The sequence below is a fragment of the Ammodytes marinus genome (genome assembly GCF_949987685.1).
Source record: "Ammodytes marinus genome assembly, chromosome: 11".
Classification (NCBI taxonomy): domain Eukaryota; kingdom Metazoa; phylum Chordata; class Actinopteri; order Uranoscopiformes; family Ammodytidae; genus Ammodytes; species Ammodytes marinus.
The window spans coordinates 10,955,260-10,983,182 of record NC_137215.1 but is presented as its reverse complement, the minus strand read 5'-3'; the positions used below and the strand labels follow the sequence as shown (position 1 = coordinate 10,983,182).

At 40.8% G+C, this 27,923-nt stretch overlaps 1 protein-coding gene across 1 annotated transcript; it reads right to left on the bottom strand.

The window, feature by feature from the left end:
- Positions 1 to 1,690: 1,690 nt before the first annotated feature.
- Positions 1,691 to 18,552, bottom strand: rgs17 (regulator of G protein signaling 17). The gene is made up of 6 exons (XM_080036317.1): positions 18,419 to 18,552; positions 14,686 to 15,036; positions 10,698 to 10,828; positions 5,300 to 5,374; positions 4,961 to 5,192; positions 1,691 to 4,460 (listed from the first exon to the last, which is right to left on the bottom strand). Exons 2-6 carry the CDS (start codon positions 14,686 to 14,688, stop codon positions 4,272 to 4,274), a joined length of 630 nt encoding a protein of 209 aa, XP_079892443.1. The 5' UTR covers positions 14,689 to 15,036; positions 18,419 to 18,552; the 3' UTR covers positions 1,691 to 4,271.
- Positions 18,553 to 27,923: the final 9,371 nt, after the last annotated feature.

Sequence of the window (27,923 nt, the reverse complement as noted above, 5' to 3'; positions counted from 1 at the left end):
TACACACACACACACGCGTATGTATTTGTGTATGTATGTGTGTATATATATAAAATGTTAATATATAATATTTATACGAAATAAAAATAAGCGTACATTTTTTGCTGAATAAGATTGAAGAATATCAGCAAAGGGCAATGTAAACCATGGTCCATCTAAAACAGCTGAAAGTCGCGGTAGTTCGCCCTTTCCCAACTCACCCACAGTAACAGATTTGCATAGGCAAAAATGGGATTAGCCCTTAGACAGTGGATTCCTGAATTCTTTACAGAGATGCAAAATCTAGTTCAGCTCAACACAATTTAAAACAAAACATACATACATACTTACAAAACGAACAAACAAAAAATAATAATGTGGACTAGGTCAAGCTCTCTTTAACCTCTGGTCATATACATAGTAATTTTTCTGTGCACATTTTTTTGTTTACAGTGTTAGGCTTCAAGTAGATCTAAAAACAATGTGTACATCGACAACTAGATGTGAAATAAATTAACCAACATGAGAGGTAGTGAAAAGCCTACAGAGACGTTTGTTGTTTTTTTATACAAAGAAAAAAAAAGAAACGTGTCAGTAAGGCCGATGCTTCGCAAACCTCCTCCACCCCATCAGGACACTTCAGCTCTCAACCTTTTTTTTCAGTCAATAAAACCACAGCCATGTTTCAAAAACCCACTCACATGGTGCCCATGAAAATGTAAAAGACAAAAAAAAAAAAAAAAAATCAGCGATGACACATCACTTCACATCAACATTGCTTTTAAAATCCACATTTGAAATGCAGTTATTAAAAATAAACAAACGTGTACTTTACCTCTCCTCCTCCCAACTGTGTAAAAGTCACAATAAATTAAGAGGAAAGGACGTCGGCAGAAAAAAAAGCGGGTTTCTGCTTGGTCTGTCCTCCCTGAAAACCCTGTAAAGTGCTAACAGAGTCAGCACAGGGCAGAGCCAGAGCCTCACGCCAGCCACAAACCTGCCGGCTTCTCCGCTCACACTAATGACAGTTTCTACAAGTATTTTATTAAGGTACACACATCTCACAATTTATAAATGTAAACTTGGTTTAACTGCACCGTGATTTCATGATCTGGTTCTTGGTGAAACATTCTGGCGTTGATTACTGTATAGACTCAGCGACAAGGAAACAAAGCTGTATTGTACAGAAAAGAAGGTTTTGTCTGCAAGACAGCTTTGTCAGAGACAGTCATCCTTTTTCTACCGAGTCATAAAAGTTACAGCGTTGCCCAAATGCAACTTTTAAAATGCTTACGTTTTCCTGGAAATTATACTGTTCCAAGGAGTGAGTGTGAAAATTGACCCTTCAGCATCAGGATTGCTCAATTACTGTGTGTATTCCTCTGCTTCTGATCAACTGAGCACATGTATGCAAAGCTCTTCATTAAAGTAGCTAAGCAATATCAATCAAGTCCTTATGGGTATTAATGTGTATTCTGTGTGTGAGTACTGTATTGCCACAGGTTAGATATAATATATTCTGAACAAAGAACACTGAAAATATTTTGGCTGATTATTGGTTTAGACTTGCCTTCTTGACTTTACAGTGTCAATTCAACTGAACTGAAACAACTGAAAGCTGAATCCAGTAAGCATTATCTAACACAAGCAAGTGAAAATAAGTCTGGAGGAGAACTCAATATCCCATGACTCCATGGAGTCCTTTCCATTTAGGCTCTAGCAGAGGACTTGAATATATATATATATTTTTTTTTAAGATAATGTAACTTTCTGGTTTCTTATATAATTCATATTGCGAAAGTAAACCAGAGGGAGATTGTTTTTCTTGAGAAATCCTACAGAATATTTTGAGTATATATCAACTGTGTCATGTTTAGTCATTTATAATCCAAAACCAATCTAACATAGTGGGACACAACTTAAAATAGACTCCTATCTATATTCACAAACTAAATCCAATTGCACTTCAATAGTCTGCTAGATACCCTGCACCGTCTACTCTTTAATTGAATGTAGACCAAACTTGGCACGTGAACTTCAGGTAGTTTAAGGAGGCGGCAACGTGGATGCCTACATTTATTAGTGAGGAGTGGCACTGTTGCATTGACACTTAAAGACTGAACCAAACCAAACCAAGAGGTCTGTGATCCATCATATAATCAATATACCTGGAGGCCCAGTTATTTTATAAAGGAAAGAAAGAAAGAAAAGAATAGCATATACTGCAATCATGCACTTTCTACTGCACATCCACAGGCCAGGAACAGAGTTCATGTTCAATGTTTACATCATCAAAAAACTAAATGTCCTTTTAGATACTAAAAAAAATGTTAATGGGGACATTTGGCAAGAACCCTTTTCAAAGTTATTTTTAAATTTTTCTGTTAAGTGTGTAACTGTACCATACGCACACACACACACACACACACACACACACACACACACACACACACACACACACATTAGCCATTATCATAGCATGCTGTCAAAGTCAGATTAGAAAAAACAAACCAGAGTGTGAGGACTGGCAGTGGGGTACAGGATTAGCATGACTAGCACAAGCATGCTAACTGTTTGCCTACACTACAACATGCTGAAACCTAGTTAGCACGTAGCATGACAACGCAAACGTCCCCGCTAGCCCGCTACGTTAGGATGTTGGCATTATCACACCAACCCTCGTCACTAGCTCTGGTAAAAAAATGTTTTGAGTTAGCAGAACCTAACTGAAGGACCACCATACACTCCTCCAGCCTCGTGTTCTGGAGAAACAGACAAAATGGCCGCGAATGCAGCCTGGTGACAAGTCACATCTTAGATTTCTTTACAGCATCTTTGACATCGTGTTTGGCAGCCGGGTCACATATCTGAAGTGCGGACAGTAATGTTAAACCTACAGCATCTAAAGCCGAAGCCAAGCTGAACCAGCTTTCCCATAATGTACAATTCACTTAAAAACACTAAAACGGTAAACCCTCTTTTTCTCATCAAGAACTTCCAAAATGGTGAACATTTGGATTCAATGTGGGGTTGTTCTTTTATTTTCTCCAGCTGTGTCCCCCTCCCTCCCCACATTGGGCACCTGTGCTTGTCAGGCTGTGATGGTCTGAGTTGAAGGGAGGATGAGGAGGCGGAGGGATAAAAGATGGGAGGGAGGGAATTGTTCGACAAACTGTAGTTGCTTTCCAGAAAAAATCTCTGGCAACGCTTTTGCCGCCTTTCCTTCCACATAAAGGCATTGTGATTTTCTCAGGGGAGAGATTTTTTTGTTTGTTTATATTTCATGAGTAATAGTCATAGATGTAGCTGCCCAACCACAATTCTAGCCCTTACTTCTCCCAGTTAAAGAATCCTAAAGAAAGAAAGTGCTTGGACGGACGGACAGATGGACAGGTGGATGGACGGGAAGGTGTTGCTGCTGCCCTTACTGCAGAAGCCGTCAAATCTCCTCAATAAAAAAAAACTGCAGTTAGCTTTAAAATGGCAGAGGTGTACTTTTTTTCCCTTCAGTGAACATAAACAGCCAGACAGAGAGACAGGTCCCCCCTGTCTTCTTAATACATCTCAATATTCAAATCAACGGTTGCAGTCCGCGGCTAACATCGTCAAGCTACTGTAGAGAGACAGAGTTACATGCACAGCCTTCTGCTGGCTGAACGGATAGAGACGGGCAAACTCCCACCAACAACTGGGTATCATGTTTGAACAATCAAGAAATGAAAAACAAAAATGTATCACATCTGAGGAATGGGACAGAAGTGGAAAAACAAAGGAACAATCTGAAAGTAAATAAGAGAATATTGAAGTGAGGGTAGAAAGCATGAGGTCTAAATATTACAGTACAGGAACAGTTGGCTTGTCCTCTTTTGTCTCTCTCTCTTTCTCTGTCCCCATCGCCTGAGGAGTCCTGGTCCACAGTTAACCAACAGCTGGCCGTCCGGTTGGCCATTTCAACCAATAGCTGACATGTGTGGTTGGCCACTCACAGCCGTTACAAACAGCACAAACTGTGAGCATCAATCACAATCACTGGCCAGCATTAATGGTCTTAAATTGACCAATAACCAACCAGCAAAGGCCGACGTTGCTCCAGTGCAGAACTGGATAAAAACTGCTTTAAAAAATATTAATAAAAACAAAGAAAAATTAAAAACAGCTATCTTTGATGTCATTCAGTCTTTTCAATCAAAAAAGAGTGAGAGATTTTTTTTTCCAAACCCGACTTCTGGCACCATAGTAGTATTTGAAGTTTAAGTAGTAGTCTCGTTGGCGATGAGGGAGGGTGGAGGGCTCTAGGTGTCGAGGCAGGTGCGCCTCCTGTTGGCCAGGAGGTCTCTGTAAACGGAGGAGTTGAGGAAACGCGGGTAGGAGTCGCGATGCATCAGGGTGTAGATCTGGAACTGGGCCTCCTCGTACATCAGGTTGCTGGGCTCCGTCAGGGTCTGGTTTATTCCTTCTCTGACCCGCGAGTCCAGACTCACCTGGGGTTTGGGAATGGAGAGTCCGTTAATAAAGAATGGTGTGGTGTATGGAGTACCAGACTGGGCTATCTTAAGACATCAGAGTGAATCCACAGGATGTTGTGAGGCTTTACTTTTATTATTAGCCCTGCTATACTTTAAGCTCAAAGCTAATTTCAGCATGAAAATGACAACGCTGAGGGTTATTGTTAAGTGTGTTCAAAATGTTAGTATAAAATCTAGGCATATTAACATTTGATTATTAGGTAAAATACATTTTCCTTTTAAAACATGGCTGATTGTAATGTTTTTAGTTTTGCAGTTAATTGGTGATAAACTTAGGTATTGGACTATTTTAAAATTTGACACAATGATGGCGCTGGATGGGAAAGTAAGGAGATTAATAAAGTTATTGCAATTCATCCTGATGCCTCAGACATTTTATTCAGAACCACAAGTGTCAACCTCATGGGTGACACTAGAAGAAAAGACAGAGGGGAAAAAAAGCTGGTAGTCGGTACCTCTTTGGGTGATAATATGGACACGTAGTCTTCGTATATGATCCTAGACTTCTCTTCCACCACTGAGGGATCCGTCTCCTTTTTAATTTCCTCACAAGCCAACCAGAACAGCAGGTTGTCCTCGCTGTACTCGGAGCGCAGGAACTCGCGGAACACCTCCCGGCCCTCCAATGAGCGAAGCATCATCTCAAAACTCCGAGCCCACGACAGCACCTCATCTAGAGTGGGTTGTCTACAGTCGGGGGATACATGTGCGTGAGATCAACAGAGACACGCAAACTTGCAATCATACTGACACAAACAGGAAAGTGATCGAGGGAGGGGCCTGGTTAGACTCACTGTTCATCTCCAGCTTCAATACTGTCCATCTTAGTACAGGTCTGTCGTTCACTCCTCTCAAGTCTGTCTTCATTCCTGGAATAGACAAAATAAAATGTTCAAATGACTGGAGGTTTCTGGTGGCAGTTTAAATGGAAACATTTGAATCATCATTGCATTCATTTGAAGATGGAGAGCTCCATTTACATATCAGTATTAGTTTTTTCATTTAAATGTATTTTAAATTAATTTCAATGAATAAACCTAATTCCGATATACCTGGATATAAATTGGAAACTAAGGTTGTTTTAGTAGGCTGATACAATATATTGATTCTGATCAATAAGGGAAGTATAAAACATGTTTCATGTCACCGTTTAGACCTTGGTCAATGGAACCCCGACATAGTAAGGCATGCACTAAGTATGAATCAGTGGACCAGCTACTGTAGCAGTCTATTGTCGCTGAAGGAGTTTGTCAAAGTCTGACAAAATGACTCAAGTGAGATCACGCTGTTGAGTTTGCATTATGGGAAATGTAGGACCCATCATTTTTGGGAGTTTGACAAACAATTAAGACCGAGACTGAGAATAGCTTCAGCCTCTGCTGCTTCACTTGTGGGTCCATTCTTTAGTCTCCCAACTTCATGAAAGTGCTACATTTTTGGAGCACCCCTTGAAATAATTCACCACCTTATGCAGTCCGTCATGAAAAAATAAATGACTGATGGAAAATGAGTCAGCAACTTAATAATTGAATTGCCCGAGTAATTCTTCAAGCATATTACAAACATTATCTAGATACAGATTTTCACTTTTGAGGATTTATTGCTAATGTGAACATATTTTGGTTCTGGACAAAACAACCAATTTGAAGACTTCTACTTTGGCTTTAGGAAATTGGATTTTTTTCTTTTTCAGCTTTTAATTACACTGGGAAGCATCAGCATTCAGCCATTGAAAGTAAATGTTGCCACACATTCAAAAGGAAACAAAACAATAAAGCTTCAGTTGGAGATGTTATGTACACATTCGAAAAACACACACGGTAGCCTCTCTGTCTTATCGGTCTATTTTTAGTCCCACCGTGGAGGATCTTTCCTTCCTCTTGCTGTCTCTTGTCAAAGTCCCCATTGTGCGGCAGTAATGGGCTAAGCCAGGGCCCCCCAGCGCCCTCACAATACGGCTAAATATACAGGCTGTTCTTCACAGCTGTTTTGCATGTGATGTGGGGATAGAAATAGAGGAATCCCAGTTAGATAAGGGCCTTGTGTAAGCGCGGGTGAGGAGGAGTTTGAGGGCGTTAGAAAGTCAAAGAGACAGACAAACTAAATGCAACAGTTAGCCGCGATCCAGGAATACTAGTACTCGACTCGTACACACTCACCCTCAGTCTCTAAAACTTCACCCCATCATCAGCCAAGATCTCCTTTTACTCACACAAGATTTTTGCCAAATGGCTCAGCATGACACTGATCACAGTAAAAAATATAATATATATTTAACAGAGAACATTCAGTGATTTACATGTAAGCTTAGCTGTGTGACACAAACTTGCACCAAAAAAGGCAAATTACGTCTCCCAGCCTTGACACTTATATTCCAGCCTTATTCAGGTGATCCGACGCCAGCATTTCATTGAAACACACTCACACACACACCCCCCCTCCCCCAGTCCACAAGCTGCCGCCACTTCAGATGTAGTGGTGTGAAAGAAGCAGGACATTCACCATTCACTGCTGGAAAACAATGTTTCATTCACTGATCTGCAGCCGCAGAGAGGGCCGCTGCACTCACTGCCTCGGCTGCCTTGCTCAGCGGCAATCTGGCGCCATACGTCTTGTGCAAATGTATAAGTTTCAGGTGCGAGGGTAAGAATAAAAGATGCAACTAATAATTATTTCGGGGTCCATCCAAAGTAATAGAAAAATAAATAATCAACATACAGTGCCTGTAAAGTTCGCAAGCCATCTTTTGTTTGCTTAATCTTACAAACACAAATGTTAAAACGAGAAATGTTTTTGTCCCCTGCATCTCCTCCAAGACAGTCGCATGGAGGGGGCCTAGGGGGGTTAGGGTTAGGTAATAGGGGTAATAAGATGACAACCCATCCTGTCTCTCTGCCCCACAAGACACAGAGCAAATGCATTACACTGTCACTCCCCTAAAATCCAAAAGGCATGTCACAGGGCTTGTGAGCCTCAGTATAGCTGCTTTAGAGTGAAGGGGAACCCCTACCAGTACAGTGAAACACCTACAATAATACGTATACTCCCATAATAACTTTGCACACACATCTTTACTAGGGCCCGACCGATATATCGGCCGGCCGATTTAATCGGACGATTATAGCACATCTCCGAAAAATCGGCATCGGCAAAATGGCAGATTTTTTGCCGTTTAAAAAAAAAAATTCTGCAATCATGCTGAGTGAGATGCATTGCTGCCTTATAGCATATTAACAGCAGCAGCAGGTGTGTTGTAATACATTGGATTAATTCACACTTGACAGTTCCCCCTGACACCAATATCAGAGTCATTGGTCATCTTTTGACTGTTAATAGTAGTTGATATTACTATAGTTATTATATAGAATTTATATAGTGCTTTATTGGAGATCATTCAAAGACACTTTATATCAAACATATAGAAAATCATACTTATAGAAAAAGAAAACAAAATACAGACAAATTAAAGATAAGGTTTGGAGTGGAGTCCGGTGTAATTATGCTTTCTGAAAGAGGTGAGTTTTGAGTTGACTTTTGATTGAGTTTATTTAGTCTGAGATGCTGATGTTTGGAGGGAGGGACTTCCAGAGGGTTGGGTGCAGTTACATAAAATGCTTAATGTCTGAGTTTAAAAATGCGTCATGTCACTTTAGTTATATTTGTAACACTTCATTTTTTTTTAGATAATGCATATTTCAATAAATAAAAAGTTCCTGTACACCTATTGACAGTAACAAGTATTTATATATATTTAATGGTTCAAAAAAGTAAATGTTTTCAATATATATTTATGGGATTTAAAAAAATAATAATATTGGCCGATTTAATCGTTATCGTAATTTTTCTCAGAAAATAATCGGCATCGGCACCCAAAAATCCATATCGGTCGGGCCCTAATCTTTACCACAGCCAAGCTGATGGTGCAGGAACCGTCTCGTTACAAACATTCTGCAAAATGTTACCGCATTTCCACCGCAGGAACTTTCCCCAGGAACCAGGAACCTATGGAGGAACTCTGTGTGGAACCAGGGTCTAAATCTAGTCTCTAAGTAAGTACTTTAAAAAAAGGTTCAGGAAATTTGGGGCGGAGGCTGCAGTACTGAAAAATTCTGATTGTTGACAAGACAAGGACAAAGACAAATGGAAATGTGCTAATGACAGGGACATTTTCGTGTTACCCCCCAACAGTGTACACAACCAAGGTGAGACAGAATAACAAAGACTGAAGCACCTACAAGAAAAAAAGCAACTTGTGTCTTCTTCATGGAACTCCTATCATTTTGAAGCTGATAAGAGGAAGCCCTTGAATTGAATTTAGGATTTTAGACAAAATAAATAAAATTGACATGACTTTACAGCTGAATTAATCTATGAAAACTTTTCAAAAATGAATTGGTTTGTAGAAACATTGACTGGCCCCAAGGCACTGGATCAGGCACCAGATCTGTGTATGTATTTGTGTTTTTCAGTCAACACAAAGCAGAGCCGGCTCAAGCCTTCATGGGGCCCTAAGCGAAATATGATTAGGGGGCCCCTCTCCATTATTAGCGCTGCTGAAACTATAGATCTTTGTTAAATATCATTCACACACCCATTGTTTTCCGTTAGTGCCTCCACTGTGCAGCTGTACGAAAATATTAGACAGGCGAGATTCAGACCCTCCTAGGGGGGTCCGGGGATATGCCCCCCCGGAGATTTTTTTAACCTTTTTAAAGTGAAATGCAGGAATCTGGTGCACTTTAAGAGGACAATTAAGAGGCTGAATCTGAGAAATTTTGTGTGAACAAATAATTTGGAGACACTGGGTCAGATGAATTAGAAGCTATTGAAGAAAGACACATGGATTTTCAATAAAAATATGAATATAAAATAAAATATTATGGAGGGTCCTCTGGGTTGGGCTTGGAGCTCTTTTTCTTTTACGGGACATATTTCTCTGTAATATAATGAATGCATTTAAATGCTGTGAGAGGAACGAAGCAGAATAACTCTGTTGTCCAGCTACTCTATCTTTATTTCCACAGATGAGGCTGAAATAGGCTATAGACTATACACAGTGCATGGGCAACTGAAGACAGCCCCATTTCCAATTGTTTTTAAATAAACTCAATACACACTGTGCTAGGTCGTGAACGTGACATGATCAGATAATTTCGGGATTACCTCCCAGATGAACTGATTACATTTTTAGGCTATTGATTATCTAGACCAAAACATTGTATTCCTTTTTTTGTATGATAACTTACATTTGCATAATATGATGTTTTTTTTGGAGGGCCCCCCTGGCGGTCGGAGGCCCTATGCGACCGCTTAGTTCGCTTATGCCTCGGGCCGGCTCGGACACAAAGTTTAGGCAACAGGATAAAGGTCGCTTATTTTATGATTATATAGGATAAATTCAGACATTGCTTTGATTGGATGATTGTAAAGCTCTTCATACAGTGGATATATCCTCTATTAATTATCAAAAATGTACATTAATCTATACAAACAGTGGCAGATTATTAGGGCTGTGTAAAAAATCGATATCACGATACTTAGTTTCGCGATATCAGTATCGATTTTTATAGCTAAAAATTTATTTTTTATGATTTTATTTTTATTTTTTTATGGCTTTATTGATAGTGCAGAGGGACATATATGAAATGGGGCAGAGAGGGAATGAAATGCAGAGAACAATCACAGGTCAGATTCAAACCCATGTCTGCTGTCAGGCCTGAGCCTTTAGGATACTGACTATTGAAGTTAGATCAATTTTGTAAAGGAAGTTGTGAATTAAATAGTTTTGACTTCATTTGTCTGTGCAATTATCAATATATTGTGCTGTTATGTTTGACAAGGCAACTTGTTTATGGAATATCGCAATATATCGCGATATATCAAGATACGCAATATATCGTGATATATCGTATCGTGACCAGTGTATCGTGATATGTATCGTATCGCGAAGTCCTTGACGATACCCAGCCCTACAGATTATCATGTTGACTTTAAACTCTGTGCTCCGAGTGTTCTTTGCGGTGAAATATTGACTTTGTTTTACGAGGGAGTTCTTTACGAGAGTACTCTTGTTTATCACCCAACAAAATGTCTAATGAAAAGCGCAAAGTTGCGCATTGGGACAGCCAAACTCTGCAGAGACTGAGTGTATGGCACAGTATAACAATGTATGTAATGTAGTTATTTTCTTACCAGAGACATTTGCAGCAGCCGCTCCAGCAGAGGCAGCAGGCCGGGGGTCGGGGCTGACCGGGGGCCTGGGGTGGGGCCTCGATGTGTGCAGCCTGCCTTTTTCTCATCTCCACTCCACTCACACTCCGGGGCTTCACAATGGATTCACACAGGAAATAAACAGTTAAATACCCAACTCAAAACCGATGACATTATAACAGTGTCCAGTTTCAAATAGACTTTTTTTCCACCAGCAATATATATTTTTACATGAGGGGGAAATTAAATAAACAAAATGACTTAAAGTGTGTGTGTGTGTGTGTGTGTGTGTGTGTGTGTGTGTGTGTGTGTGTGTGTGTGTGTACTTGCACAGGCATATTTGAGAGGACCAGTTTTAGCTTTTAACCATCGGAGTGGGGTAATTTTTGTAAAGTGGGGACATTTTGCCTTGTCCTCACTTCTTCAAAGGCCTGTTTGAGGGTTAAAACTAGGTCTTAAGGTTCAGGGGCCTGTTTCAGGTAGCTGGTTTTGAGGCAACCCAGAGTTTGTTCGCTCTGAGTTGGTGGAAACTCTGGGTTTTCCGTTTCAGGTAGCAGGTTCAGTGCAACCGAGAGTCAGTTACTGCGGCAACATACGCCGTGGGTCTAACCTGCTGGATAGGTGGTTAGACCTACCCGAGTTTGTTTTCACTTTACGCTGCAGCTCCGACTGAAGAAAGAGTGTCACTGTCACACGCGTCCCTGTACAGTTTGAAGCAAAAACACTCCATAGAAATCTCCATCGGGATGTTTTTATCATTTCCTGATGATTTTACGTTTGACCAATCATTTATCTGATCAGTAGCCTTGTTCTCAGCCCTCGGTCCGTTCATATAGGCGGCCACCTTACACATCGTGACATGCTCTACATTCAGATTAATAAACCTATTTGTAGCCTATTGTATGTTTTTTAACGTCTGTGCCACTGAACAGATTTATGTCAGGTGGATTCATGTAACGCTGCGGCTGCACGCGATCGTTGTAGTTCACTTGTGCGATCCTAAAGTCACAGACAAGCCTCGTTAAATAGCCTAATATGAATATAAAAATTATATAATAATTTAAACTGTGATCACTTGAGGAAAATGGATCTGGTAATAAATCAATCAGGCTCTTCAATGGAAACTGTCACCAAATGTGTCTTGACGTTAATGTAGCCTATTTCACTCCCCATTTAAAAGAAGCGACAGTCTGTTCTGTTTACTGCACAGTAGGCTTTAGGCACTGTCAGCAATGCTGTGTCGCGCCAGCTTTATTACTTTACAGCTGATATGCGTAACTTTTTAAAATAGACTATGGCTTCTCATACGGAAGCGAAATGATTATCTTGACAAAAAATGTTTGCTCTGTTTCTTTTCTGAATTGCCGAGGAGATTAGATCAGAGTTATGAGACAATATCCCGTTAATTCTTCTCCATAGGCTACCATAAGCTCATTCGTTAATATTTCTAACTCTAGTGGGAGGAGCGGAGATTTCTTTTTTTCTTTTTTGAGAAGTGGAGAAGTGGGAGGATCAATCATTTGTTTCTTCTGTTTCCATGGTGAATCATGTTATCAGCGATCCATTGACGATGGCTTTTATGCACACGCTCCACCCAGAGTGAACACGCTCAGAGTTGATAAACCCAACGCTGATCCACTGTTCTGAAACCGAAAACCCAGAGTTGCTTATCAACCCTGCGCTCTGAGTTTACCAACTCAGAGCGCAGGGTTAAACCCAGAGTATGTAAAACCAGCTACCTGAAATAGGCCCCAGGTTAGATTTAAGTTTAGGCTAGAGTAAGTGCAATGTTTGGGGTTAGGCATTCGTTTTGATGGTTAGTGTAAGGAGCTAGGGAATGCATTATGTCAATTAGTGTCCCCACAAAGATAGAAGTACAAAAATGTGTGTGTGTGTGTGTGTGTGTGTGTGTGTGTGTGTGTGTGTGTGTGTGTGTGTGTGTGTGTGTGTGTGTGTGTGTGTGTGTGTGTGTGTGTGTGTGTGTGTGCATGCGTGTGTGTGTGTGTGCGAGTGTGTAGTATTTGCGTAAAAGAGAGAGAGAGAGAGAGAGTGAGAGAGAGAGAGAGGGAGCACTCATGCGGGACAGAGAGGATTCCCTTCCTTGTACGGTAAGAGGGTTTCGGGCATGAAGCCAAGTCTTTCACTTGGCTTTGACAGACACTGCAAATACATTTCAATGGTCACAGACACAGACGAGTAAACAGATTCTGCACATCATTAGCACAAGTGTGCAATAAATAGACAAATTCATGCACACTTGTAAACACCGCTGTGCCTATATTCCTTTCCTTTTTGGCCTGTTTCGCACTGAGTGCAAGAGAAGAGAAAAAGGGCTAGTATTGTTCTTTATGAGTAAAATATGCACAGAATCTGTTTTAGTTTTATAAAATGTAACCAATATAAGTGTGCACCTATGTAGCCCCAATCTGTTCTCCTTTAAAGCCACTGCGCCCGGTCATGGCCTGCGGTTTTCTATGGCCTTTACAAAAAGCTTTGAAGGTGCTTGTGCCAGTGGCTTCGGCCTTGCAGGTACCACCGGTGTGAAGAGCCACTCAAACATCACACAAGAGAGAGAGAAAACTTGCACTTTTGAACGCTTAAGGCTACTTAACTCTAAATAAAATCACCACTCTAAGAACTCAATCTAATACCGGAGATAATAACTCTAGGTCATGTTATTTTTCCATCTTATCTCATGATATAACACTCAGGCAGGCTTCTTCTGAGCTAAAATAGGACAGGAAAACCTTTATCCCACAGTGTGGCACAGTTAAAACCCAACTATATCAAACATTAAATAGATGAGAACGCTTACCTCGGAAGTCATGGTTCAAATTAAATAGCTCATTTAACACTTAGTAATCCAAATAAAATAGCCGTGCTCCGGTACCAACAGAGGAGCCTTCTTCTTTCTGCTTTTTCGTACCCTCTGCTTTGCACACACAACATACACATGATTTACTTCAATCAGGCTACATGGCAGGTAAGGTGGAGACGACCTGCCTCATATGCAAATGTCGGCGCCTGGCCGGTGGAGTGGCCATCAGTTATTCAGCGGCCGAGGCAGCGTCGGTGGAAAAAGAGGCTGCTAGATGCAAACGACAGCAAGGACACGGCTTTGTTCTAAACCCGGAGAAGGAGGCCGCATTGACGGTTCATGCAAATACAGAGTGGAAATACAAATACGCTGGGATGAAACAAATCACTTGTTTGACGTTTTTTTTCTTTGTATAATTTTAAATGAAACCACCATATCACCAAAAGCAATCCATTCCCCCAGCTCTACTTTGAAGCTTCACCAATCAGGTTTTTCGACCAAAGGATGCGCCTTAGATAATATGAAGAGATTGGTTATAGAGTAACTACACACAGGCTAAAAGTCCTATATTGTTGCGTACTGCCGCTGTTATGTGGGATACTGCCAGTGTTGCCAGATGAGAAATGACAAAAAGTCGCCCAATTAGAGCGCAAAATTGGCACAATCGTCACCGGAGTCCCCCAATGTTTAGATTTTCATTTTGGAGAGAATATTTCGAGAGTTGGATATGAGCCTACATATCAGTCAAATTAAATGATTGTATATAGAGATTTTTTTTTTTGCTTCTGTAAGTTTTTTAAATACTTCATTATGTTTCGAATCTTCCATTATATCAACCGATATAAACTTGTAAAAGTCTCTTTTTCAAAGAGATATTAGTCTTGGCTGTATTAACAATTTAACCGATTGTTAAATACTGAGTAGTGGAGAAGGGGTAGGATTAAATAAAATTATGCTTCCTCCAATTACTTTTCGGACATGTTAAGTTGTTTTGTTGTTGTTTTTGCTTTTGAGTTTGTTCTCTTAGCTTGTATTGTATTATTTTACATGTTTGAAATAAAGACTGTGACGAGATTTAGTAACAATGTCTCCTTCGGCTACTACTAACACCTGCACAGCATCACAATCACAGCGGACAGCAGTCAAACTTACCATTAATTAGTTAGTTGGTAACAGGTGAGAGAGAGTAGTCATGGCGTGAGGTAATAGGTTGCTGGGCGATAGTAGGCTGGTGGCTGATGGACTGACTGGGCGTCTGTTGGACTTTGCTGGAGGGTTTTTTTCAGCACAGGGAAGAGAGGTTAGTGGTCTCAGCATCCCTAACCGACAGGCACAGAGAGGGACACCAGAGCCGAGGTCAAAAGTACTGGTAACTTCTTCCCGTTTCTGTATTTCACACGCTCCTGCTTTTTCACTCGCCGTCGCCTAGCAGGCTTCGTCAGATCTCGGTGCAAGGCTCATTTATGGACTGGAGACTGGCAGGGAGCGGTGGACGTGCAGCATCTGAAAAAACAAAAAACAGTTGAAAATCACATCGTAATAATTTTATTCACACAGTAAAAAAAAAAGTTGTAATAATATTACATATTTGATAAGAGAATCCTACATTTGTTTTGTTTTATGACCAGAATTGTGACTCATACTGTAAATATACTGAGCGGGACACGCTAAGAGTTGAAAAGCGAAACTGTCAGCGCTCTCTTGTGGACAAACTATGCAATGGCCACAATGCTTGGTCATCAGTTAAAGGTGGAGCGAAGAATTTTGGATAATGCTGGTTGTCGAAATAATTTTTTATATAATAAGTGAATATCTCCTCAATGTCCACTAGCAGTCCGTACTGTGTGAGGGCTAAAATGAATAAAGTATTAATAAATAGCTTAGATTCTGTAAACTGGTATGGTGCTAGCTACAGTGGGCCCCCTTTTTTGACATACAAAGGGTGAGTGAGTAATCCTGGAGAATGCTAGTTGTGAAAATAATTTTTTGTCAAATAAGTGAATATCTCCTCAAAACGTCCACCAGCGGTACTTTGTGCGCGCCAAAATGAATACAGTGTTAATACACAGCCTAGACTCTGTAAACTGGTATGTTGCTAGTAGTTACGGTGGGCCCGTTTTATTCCTGCTTGTCAATATTTGGTGCTTTTCTGTTTTGTAATACTATCATTACAAATTTAATATCTTCAGGGTTTTTTTCAAGTTATTTTTTGAGATGTTTCCATATGCTCCGGAAAACAGTATAATCCAATCAACTGAAATCTAAAAGGGACACATTGCAGGCTCTACAATGTCTCTAAACTATCTAGGACAGGTATTTTGCTTTTCCGATTTTTGACGCAAATCTTTTGTTCATTGCTAACGAGATAACAGTGATGAGTTTGAGGGAAGCGGTCAAAGTAAGACAAACCAAATCAGGAAATGAACCAATTGCAGTGAATGATGGATGATGCTGGCTGCCGTCATGGTTACATTTCGTTTGAAGCACTCATCGCGAGAAGGATTGAGCCAATCATTGGTGCCACAACCCGACACTTAATCACAGTCAGAAGAAGGACTGTATGGAGCCTTAAGGCTGTGGAGCCAACAACTTGCTCATTCAGAAGAGCAGCTTAGAAGTATTCACATGTTGAACTCAACACTGAAGACTCTGTATGCCATGAATGAAGTATCTTCTCTGGTCTGTTGCAACTATGCGACTAAAAATAGCAAGTAACAGACACCAGAGAGAATAATCTCTTAATAACTGACTGATATTCAAAATTACTGTCCTATACTTTTACTTGAATTTCATATACTTTCCCTGCGTTCCAAATCGCATACTCTTTATTTTTTCTATTCTACATACTACATCTGACAATAAAAATAATCTTGTTAGGATGCAGTAGGCATACACTTGGGACATACTTTTATTTATTTATTTCATCATAACATTGCGCCTTGATCTTGCCTCTTGCTTTTTTATCCATCGCATCCCCGTTTGTTTTCATATGGAGGCTCCGTCGATGTGACGTCACTTCCGGTGCGCACTGGATTGTGGGTCAGAATTGCCCAAATAGGATGCTGTTTTCAACACTAAAAATCCCGGCCGGATGTAGTAGACATCCGGGTATTTCTAACCATACTAAATCTGGCCACAAAAATCGGCACATCCTAAATATTGTTTCTACCATACTAAATAGTAGATATAGTATATTGGAATGCAGGGTTTGTCTTGCCTAAAGTGAAAGAAGCTAAGAATTCACATTTAGTATGAGACAGTGTGCCGTCTCAATAGTGCTCTACTGTAAAACTATTCCCTTTCGTGAGAGATGCTTCCATATCTGCTCATGCCAGTTCAAGCTGGTTTGACAACAAAAGTGTTTCTGGTACATTAAAGAGACTATGAAGAAGGATGATTTTGCATAGATGTGTGTGTGTGTGTGTGTGTGCAAAGTTAAAGCTTTTGTGTTTGTACATGGCAGAGGTTTTTAGCCGCCTGCTCCCCAGGAAGAAAATGGCCACAGAGTAACTTTGGTGAAACGCTACCCTAGAGAGGACTACCAAAATGTTCATGAGCCGGAAGAGCTTCGTAATTATAATAATAAGAGTAAAATAAACTTTGAATAAAAATAAAGCTTCTAATTTGTGAATATGTTCTGCTTGTACGTCAAAAGATTGGAACAGTGTTCACTGTTCACTGCCTGACATTTCATTTTGTATGCCAAAACATAGTTGAACTAACAATAATGTAACACAACATCATCTGGTTACTGTCACAATATTGTTAGTCATAATAATAGCGATAATAAGGATCATTGTTGATCATGATCAATAATGCAAGTGTTCATTATTGGCAGCTCCCTCCCTACACTGAACCAGGAACTAGCCTACTGTTTCTGACTTCTAATCCATTCAATCATTATTGATGTAAATGTAGTCCACATTACATCACATATCAACAGATCATGTCAACTCTGCAGTTTTGAACTCGAAAAATGAGGGACAATCATTTTAGTGTTGGTTAAAGCTAACTCTGCCCAATTACACACTCAGAAAAAAATAGATTTATCTTGACTTGAAATATATCCACCCCTATAAGCAAATAACATCCACCCTCAATCATGTTAAAACGTCTCCTGGTTGTCTGTATTGCCTGCCTGAATGCAAATGCAGAGTAAACGCTGAGTGAGGTGAATGAGGAAGTCTCCCAGGAAACACGACCTGAGCTCCTCTGTTCTGACTCAACACACACACCCATGGGAAACTGCAGTGTGGGCGCTCACTGCTCCCTCAGCTGACATGATCACTTTCCGAGGAAAATGGGGCTTTAACTAAGTCAAAGCAGTGGCCTAATGAACTTTAGACTGATTAAGTTAACAGGATAGTTCGTGCCGTGGCGAAGGTTGTCGCAGCACCGGATCGGTTGCATGATCTGCCTGAAGGCCCGTACATGTCTTCAGGCAGGCTCATCGCCCGGACCCTGCTCTATAGTCTCTCCCTCTGTGCACTGGCGCTGCTGCTGCCTAGGCTGGCGGCTCTTGCTGTTTAGCATGGTTTCGCTCCTGCAGCTTTCCGAACCATCTGAGCCCCCGTGCCGCTGCAGGTCCGAGCTCAGATCCCCTACTATCCGGATGAATTGACACATGTAAAAATAGCTGATAATAGAGACAGATAGAGAGAGGGGGACGCACGGTGCTGCCTGCCTGTCGCACCGAAATTTTTCAGAAATCAAACACAACCCACTTTCTGCTCGCTAGCGTTAGCCGCCTGCCTGAGATCCGCTATCTCTGGCAGGGAGAGGAGGAGGAGGAGGTGGCAGCTGAGCAGCAGCAGCAGCTAGCTCCGTGCTAATGTCAGCTAGCCAGCCCGTGTGTTGCATTAGCGCAGAACAAACAGCGGCTTACCCCTTTCCCGTTGTGCTGTCAGAGTCCTAGGGCGACAGGTGTGGAAACGCGACGCTCCGATTCTTATTTAGCGACATCGTAAATTGGAATCCTGCGGTGTAATGTCCATCGCCGCTATTTTTTCTGCCATCCGCCCCACTTCAGCACCGATCGCCGCCGAGCCCCTGGATGCACTGCGCATGCGCGCTGCCACCGCTGCTCTGTGGCTGCAGTCTGCGAGAAGATGCACCGCCGAGGCAGATAATAGTCCGTAAATTACACACCGCAGGGTCACACTCATATGTCACATTACATCGCACAACTTCTCAACTATTTCGCTCCATAACACAGCGTATTCTTAGAAAACACCACTGCATTGAGTGTATTACATTTCCACGACACAAATCTAATCCCTGAAAAGTAGCCTAATCCTTCAAATAGGTTATAGAGAAAGATAATCTATGTGAGGTGGTAATAGAGCTAAAACAGCCACTATACTAGGCCTATTCATATTATAGGAAATCTATTCTAAAATTATTATAAATCAGTAAAGAATAAATATGCGCCTATAGGCCTACTCACAGTGTCAGAGCAATTTATGTAGTCTAATAAATTGCAAAGACACGTATAGGCCTACATTACTGAAGTATAGTAATTGTGTGTGAATGTCCTTTTCTTTAATACAGTGTGTCACTTTTGGGTCATTTTAAAACAGGGCTCCTGGCTCCATGCATGGGGCCCATGGATGACAACAAAGTCAGATGGACTCATACGCCTGTGTTCTGAATGCAGTTGAATCAGAATTAAATCAAAATTACAGAGACTGATTACAAAAAACATGTTATCCATAATATGTTCTGAATTGGCAATCATTCAGTCCGAGGTCAAGCAGCAAAACCTTTAAATGATTGATTTTAAAGCGACAGGAACACACTGTAAAATGGAATGAGTAATACATTAAAATGCATTTGAAAATTTGCAGGGAACATTTGAATCAGTGACTCTAATTTTTCTTTTGATGAGATTTTTCGCAGAATGAATATGCATTTCATGCAGCCTCTGTGATGATGACTGTTCAAACTATATTTTCCTACCATTAACACAGGGGGGCACCAAAACTCTGCTCTCTCTCTCTCTCTCTCTCTCTCTCTCCCTCCCTCTGAAACACACACACACACACACACACACACACACACACACACACACACACACACACACACACGCACACACACACATACACACACACGGCTGTTTCGCTGCAGCAGTGTCTAATCTGCAAATTTTTTGATTTAACATTCTGTGAAACAAATTATCAAGAACAATACCACGGCTACAGTGGAAATTAGAGGCTTTCAACTGACAAAGAACATCTTTCTTGTTCAAAAACAACAGATTTGGACGCATAAAGTCAGTCGTCTCCTAGTTTAGTGCTTTTCAAAGCACTTTACAAGGCAGAACTTTTTAATAACAACTTGGAAGTATTGAAGCACTGTGTGAAGATTGAACTGGAATGATGGCTGCGCATTTACCTGCATCTTTATGAATCTGGCGCACTCAATTTGCACATTTGAGAGGAGGGACTGCGAGACTAGAAGGAGGATGATGAAATGACCTGGATCAACTCCTTTTTTCTATATGCTCAGGCTGAGGCTGAGGCTGAGGGGTGTTGCTATTTGCATTTGAAAAGGTCAGAAGCTACTAAAGCAAGATTCTGCTTCATTGCGTGTTTCAAACATGGAGCAACGAGTTCTCTGGCTGAGGGGTAAAAACAAACATAGAAGAAAATCATTCTGTGCATCCAAATTTGTTTGCTCTGCTTTTGCAGTGGATTGCAAAACCATTAGTGAGTGTTGATGTTTGTTTAGGAGAAAAGATTAAGGGCCCACAATGCTTCAGGAGATGCTTGTCAGATGGTTGGGCAGCTTTGACCCAAAACCCCCTCGCCCCTCAACTTTTTTCATTTTTCCAAACATGACAGTCTGACATTACAGTTTTTCTCAGTTGCTTTGGTGCTTTTCTCAGATCAGAATTAACTATTAGTTCAACCTCCGCAACATTTAGTCATTTGAGCACATCTTAGTAGCAATTTCTCCTTCCTCTGAACAAATTGCAAATGCTTTTGGACATGTATCAGTTGCTTTCATACAATTCTCTGCTGTTTTATAACATTGTCATTTGCTTATGTCATGTCAGTCAAAATGAACTATACTTATGGATGCTGAATAGTCGTTCCCAATAAAACTAATAGTCTTCATTTCATTGCTTGAGTCATTACATACAAAATTGTTGAACTAGTTATCAAATTCTGTCAAGCACATTTTATACCTTTCTTTATAATTTTTTCCTGGAAATGTCTCCTAAATTGAACAATTGCTCTCAGGTGGACTTCAGCTTTCACTCACGAGGATAATAGATGTAGATGAAAATATGTGGCCAGACAGACAGGAACGTCTGGATGTGCCAGAAGGATTTACCTATATGTTCAGTTACAATATGTCCTGTTATATTGTTCCCATTTGTGCACAACTCTACCAAAAGGGTGTTTTTTTATGTTTGTTCTAAATAAGTAACTGAAGTGTATTTTTCTTTTGCACAATGCTGTAGAATTGCAAAGAGCATATACAGTAAAAATGTGAAACATACGTATTCAGTGTCTTGTACTCACTTACTCCCCTAACTACAGCAATATGTAACTTTACTGTAGTTTTCAAATGGCTGTACAAGTAGTGTATAGTGCTGTCTTGAGCATTTTCAGGTAGTGTCACCGAGTTCTGAACTTTTTTTTGCATTGAAAAAACACTGAGAAAATAAACTGTCATAATGAAAACATGACAAAGCCATTTGACTATCTTGTTCATAAACAATGGTGTCAAGACTTCTCATTTTGATGACACTGGCAGTTTCATTGACATGAATACTTGCTTTTGAGGAATAGACTATCCATTTTGAGCAAGTGACGTAATTTTGCAGGTTATCCACTAGGTTTTGCAGTTTGCACTAATTGTTTTGAGAAATGCACTAACTGCTGTGCAAATGTTAATAGCGATGTGAGAAAAGCACCAAAGCGACTGAGAAAAACTGTAAGACCCACGTTAATTGGCTACGTGTGTGTGTCTTTTTTTTTTAACCAAATCTCATAGCAATTCTTCTGATAATACAATTATGATACACCCACAGGGAATGAACAACGTTATGTGGCAAATCATCTGGTAGATGGTGATCTGATGATTTGTTTAACTTAAAACGTTGGCCCTCTGGAGGGCAGGCACTACGTGAATAGTAGTACCACCGTACAAAATTGCATGGCAATCCGGCCAGCAGTTGCTGAGATATTTCAGCAATTGGCCAAAGCCGTATATCAACTGACAGGCTGGCATCTCCATCCCTAGAGCCAGGCTGCTAGCCAGCGTGGCTATAAAATAGAACTTGTGTCTCCTCTATCAGACCTCAACCTGCAGACCTTAATACAGATCCCTGCTCCAAGACGTGTATGTGGAGTTATCTCTCATCCTGCAGCCATTGTGTTTGTGTGAGTTATCGAGCCAAGCTCAGACAGCCACATGGAGCTTTTTCTAGACTTAGTTTAGTCTGAAGGCTGTTTGTTAGGCCAATATGTGTGTGTGTGTGTGTGTGTGTGTGTGTGTGTGTGTGTGCGTGTGTGTGTGTGTGTGTGTGTGAGAAGGATCAGTGAGATACAGAGAGGACGAGGAAAAAAGGAGGTGAGAGACTTTCAGATAGCCAGACTGGTACCATGAATGCACATTTAAAAGATGTAACGCATTTCAACAGCCGCAAGTCCTGGTTTCTTCTGCTTTTTTTAACTGGTTGAGTCCAAGTCCTGAACACAATTAAGGGACTTAATTGGCCTTAAGGTAAATCTAGATTGAGATCGAAGGAATTCAAAATAGGAGGGGACCTGCAGTAAAACACCTGTAGGAATGCTCTAAAAATCTGTCCAACAGTATATGCCACTTAATTTAAATTCAATGCAGTTGTCAGGTCTTTTTCCTTTGCACTTCTCAGCACCGAGATATGAGAATATTTAGATTTTTTTTCTCACTTTTGGATATTCACTTGCAATAGAAAATGTATGAAAAAGAATATGATGGCGGTTAACTAAGAGCTGCCTCTCATCAAATCTATTACATTCAAAGGGCTCTGTTCAGTAATGAATTCAATAGTCACTATGTAGTCCTTTTCCATGGTGATGGATTTGAAGCCTGCCTGGGTGAATGTGAAGTTTATGTTTCTTTCATGAGACGGGTGGATAATTTAAGACTTTATCCTCTGTCTGCCCACTATCAAGCTGGAAAACTGCAGTTTTTCTTAAAGGCAATTTTGAGTCTCACAGACTGCACTCTTACGTAAGCCCTTTTCACTATTTCTATAGTCATAGTCTCAGTTGTGTCTTACCATCTCCAAACTCAAATATATGCTGTTTATGAGGCCTTACAAATAGTGCTTTCAACTGAACAGACCCTTGTTCATCTTTTTAGCAGCACTTTGGTTCTTTTTACGTCAGTCAGTCGATGACTTTGCTCCAGCCTGAATCATCTCAACAACTATCACATGGACTGCCACTATCACATGGACTGCCGCTGAATGATATTAGTGTTTCCCAGACAATGTATCATAAAATCATAAAAAAATATCAGATGAAGGTAATTTCTGTCAAAATCAGCTTTATCAAAACTCAATTTGTCAAATCTAAGTGTATTTATACCAACTACATACAAACATACACCCAGGAACAACAGGATAGCCTATACTTTTAATGGCCTTGTGTCTGAATTGCGCTAAATAAACTTGCCTTGTCTCGCATGAACTTAGTTTTCCCCAACAAACTGACCAGAAATGTCTCATTCAGTGTCCTCAGAGATCAATTAAACACATGTTCACCCTCCAGCCTTTAGCATCCTTTCATCCACAGTTCTCTGCATGACATGTTTGGTTTAAAGACTGGAAAATCGACTTCCCCAAGAGATGAATACTCTTTTCATACATGTATCTGTCCATTCCTTGAGGCTACAGCACTGCCAAGACGCAGTGAGCCTATAGATTTGCATAAAGACTGGAAACAGGGGGAAACAACTAGTCTGGCAAGAACTTTAGTCTATTTCCATACCTGTTGAACAATTCCTTTAAAATAAGCCTCTCAACAACATGAGCTTGAAAAGTAGACCTTTTAAGTTAAGTTTCTCAGATTTCATTCCAAATACTTTTAGGCAACACTTTACAATAAGGGTACATTGATTAACAGTTAGTTAATGCTTAGTTAATGCTATAAACAGTGAGTTAATCTGTAGTTAATGCTTGGTTATTAACGGTTAGTTCATTTGCGTTTAACATTATTTTTGCTTAATTCACCATTGCTTTATTAAGCATTAACTAAGCATAATGCTTAGTTAATGCGTAGTTAATGATACATTCAGCAGTTATTAAGTGTTTTGTAAATGCTTAGTTAAGGCTAATTAAGCATTATCTAAGCATTAACTATCAGTTAATGAGTGTATCTTTATTGTAAAGCGGTACCTAATTTTACAATTGGTTTGTCATTTCCTTTAACTTATTACACATTTTCCCCCATTGAAGAGTTTTCTGGTTTTCCTCCTTAGAATGGAGGGTCTAAAGGCCAGGACACACTAGTCCGACTACCCGAAAATGGAGACTGCCGATTCAGGGAGCTCCAGTCTTCCCGTCGCGGCCGAAAAAGTGCAAAGAACACACCAAACCGACTGCTGACTTTCCGTACACTCTGCGCTTGCGCGGGACGTAATGTCTCCATAACAGCAGGCGGCGCTAATCAGTATTGTGGCCCGAAAAAATACGGAAGCCGGAAATGATGGAACGGCTCTCTAGACCATAAACATAGATAGAAATACGTATTTATATTTATGTACCATAAAGAGCACCATTTTTAGCGAGTGTCGTGCATGGTGTCGAGCAGTCAACAAGGGTTGATGCAAGTGAGTACTCGCTGAACGAAACAAACAAACACATTAAAACGATGGCTAACTGTTGTTAGCTGTTTGTGCTACCCGCCTCACTTCCAGGCTTCACTGATTCGCTAGCCCTCCACAAATGAAATTGCTCCAACTGAAAGACTGCCCGCCACCGATTGAACATAATCGGCTCAAAAGAAGCTCTACGACATCTACGACGACCGATTTCACGGCACACACCAAACAGATTCGTGTCCCCGCCCCCTCCCGACTCTACGACGGCGATTATCGGGCCGGTGTGTCCTGACCTTAAGAGGTTGTCAAAATGTTGCACATATTGAGACAAATTTGTGATTTGGGGTAACATGAATCACATTGATTTGACTTGAGTTACGACCTTTGGAGGACCCTATGCAATCCTTCGATTTTTCAGCAGCACTTTTTTATAGGGATTTCATGTCATGTTGCAAATGTGGATGGGGGGCCATTCATCTTGTGTTCTGCCTGCAGCTCTCCTGCCTGAATTAATCACAACATAGATCATATTCAGTGCTAAAAACACCGGAAGAGAACAGTGCTGCAAAAAAAAGTATTCTCTAGTGTTCTTTTTGAGCCATTTTTACTGATATCTTTTTTATTTTTTCAACCAACTGATCTCCCCTGTGTGTTTTAAAGTGTAATTTCATTGCAGTGCATCTCCACAAAGATATTTGGAATCTGGATAAAAGACACTCGAATTGGCTTAAGCATAATCCTTTCATGAAACTGAAAAGGCATGAAGAAAAACGTGAAAATACAGATTTTTCCTTCTGTATCTCAGGATCTTTCTCATAGTCGACTTAAAACAGCAAATACAAGAAAACACCCATGTGTGTGTGTGTGTGTGTGTTTGTGTGTTTTAAAACATTTCTCAGATGTTTAAAATGTCAACTCTGTCAGAAGCAGGTGTGTGTCACATCCTGTGCAAAGTAATGAGGACAGAAGAGTGCTCTTATGCCTCTGCTCACCAGCTACTTCAAGAAAAAAGAATAATTTAAAAGCAAATTTTGATCAACAATTTTGTTCCGCTTTTCATTTTGAGTGACGTATGAATGCTGCTGCGAGTGGCAAAAGCTCCACACAAATAACAAAGATTCCATTTATAACAAAGTCATCACTGTGTCATCATCATCACTGGGAAATATCAAGTCTTTGAAGGTGTTTGTGTGTGTGTGGGGAGGGGGGGGGGATGCATCCTAAGGCCATGCATTAGGCATGAAAGGAGAGACACCATCAGCTGATAAACATGCATGTGTAATCCACTTGTGTGTTAAAGATTACATGTTTGGAGAATGTTAGTTTCATGATCCTGCTTGGGCATCAGGCCCTTGTGTTGTTTTTTCCCCTTTACCCTTGTCTGTAGCTGTATCCCGTTACAGAGACCGCATCCTTGGAAGGACGCGGTCTCGCGGTCTATGAAGGCTATAGCCTGTGGAGGCCGATTCGAAGGCCGAACCAGGGCCGAACGAGCGTTGTTAAATGGGACGGTCTCCGAAGGTCTCCGTTTACGAGCATTTCCGGTTTGCGTAACAAGCCGTTACCTTGCGTGACGACACGCCGCTCCTGTGCTGCCTAGCAACCCTGATAGCTGCCAACGGAAACAGCCTTGTCAGCAGAGGAAAAAAGAAAAAGAAGTTGCCTACCAGACGAAAAGAAAAAAAAGTACAAGAAAAAAAGAAAGGAAGATAAAAGTTAAGAAGATGGAGTAACACGTTGCTGTTTTGTTATTTTTTATTTTATTGTATGCCATCTCTGAAAAAAACGCAATGAATCATGGGATATGTTGGGCTGCGAAGGATAGATCTGATGCAGCCTTCAAAACCGTGAAACGAAGGCTGCATTTCTCGGCCGCATATGAGGAGCCTTGCAAATGGAACAACCTTTGCGCGCCACTATGACGCAATCGGTCTTCAAATGCAGCCTTCGTAGACCGCAACCCCTGTATTGAGATTCACCCTGTGTTCTGGTGTAATTGCATGGTTGGAGTCAGGTGTGCTGGAGTCAGTTACCAGCATTCACAGCTGCCATCAATCAACAATCAACTGCTCTTCATATACCCGGCCCTGCCTTCCAGACACTGCCAGATTGTAAACTCTGTTACCCAGTCAGTAACTCTCAAGCCACCTAGACCTTTTGTAGTTCCGCCTGCATTTAGCTTGTTGCTAAATTCTGTTCTTTTTTGCCACAGTCTCCCAGCCTGACTCCTGCCACCAGCTCCAGCCCTCGTCAGCCAGCTCTCCCTCCCTGGACCCCTCTGCCTGCCTGCTCTTGCCTGCCTCTGCTCGTCTCCCCGGATTCTCCCCTTGGCACTTCCCCTGGACCCCCATGCCTGTCAGCCACTCCAGAGCCCGGCCCAAAACCCCAGATTCCTTCTAAATAAACCCTCTTAAACTGGTACTGTCTCTGCGCCTGTGTCCTCTCTGTCCAGCCGTTACAGTCAGGAAGCATGTCTCTAAAAGCGTGCAGGGAGCTTGGTGCAATTTTGAATGGGATAATAACAAATGTTAAAATCCTCCAGCACAAAAAGGTTAATCAAAGGAATCCAATCAGTTTGGAGCATTTGAATGGGAAAAATAATAAACTCTGCAAGGTTGAAGTTGTGTTGGAGGAGGCTGACAAGGACACATGTGTCGGTCAAATAGGATGAAAAGCACTCATCTGGAACAACAACCCCCCCACACCACACACACACACACACACACACACACACACCACCACCTTAATGCTGCTACCAATGACGTGTAACCCTTTATGTTTCCATGACTACGTTCATGTCTATACCAGCAACATATCAGTAAATGAATATTCAACCCAAAAGACTCTATTGCAGTGCTGGTTTTCAGATTAATGTTGGCTAAACATCAAAATAATATTTATTAGGGTACATTTGTATTAATTATATATACAGTGTGGATATATCATGTCATTACGTTGGAGGAGGAAGTGCATCTCTGTCCCAGCCTCACCATGTCAGTGACCACTGAATCTGATTTATTTTAGTTGCCAGGATTCTTTTGTCGATTGCAGCTTGTGGTCACTGAGAGCTGTTTTCTATCTTTGACAGGAGATATCCTGCCAACTGATACTTGTACTAATCTGTTTTATGAATACCAATGCCATCAAATCTTTCTTGTTACATTAATTGAGCACATTTTCTTCAGCGATAGTTTGAAAAAAAATTGAAACCATGAACAAAGGAGGGCTTACTATGTATTTCTCCATTTGATACAAGGACATTTCTATAATTAGACTCTCTATGAAACCTATATTTAGAGAGCCCTGTTTAGAAAACTACCCGTCCCGTTTGGGAGCATAAAAAAACACATTCTTTCTGTCTGAATTCTCAATTGAAAACAACAACAGGTCAGTTTATCTTCTGTTGTATTTCATACCAGCAGCTCAGAGTGTACTGTATATATTATGGTATAGTAGTACAGTATTAGTATAGTATTATGGTATAAGGCTAGCTGAAAATAAACGTTCCGAAGATTAGTGGGATCTTTTGTGATGTGAGGCTTTCCTGCTTGGTTGTGATACTGTATATG

Coding starts and splice junctions, on each gene's coding strand:
- rgs17 (XM_080036317.1), bottom strand. Junction 5,193..5,299: donor ATTGAAGCTGGAGATGAACA/GTGAGTCTAACC, acceptor CCCCGACTGTAG/ACAACCCACTCTAGATGAGG. Junction 4,461..4,960: donor CCATATTATCACCCAAAGAG/GTACCGACTACC, acceptor CCCAAACCCCAG/GTGAGTCTGGACTCGCGGGT.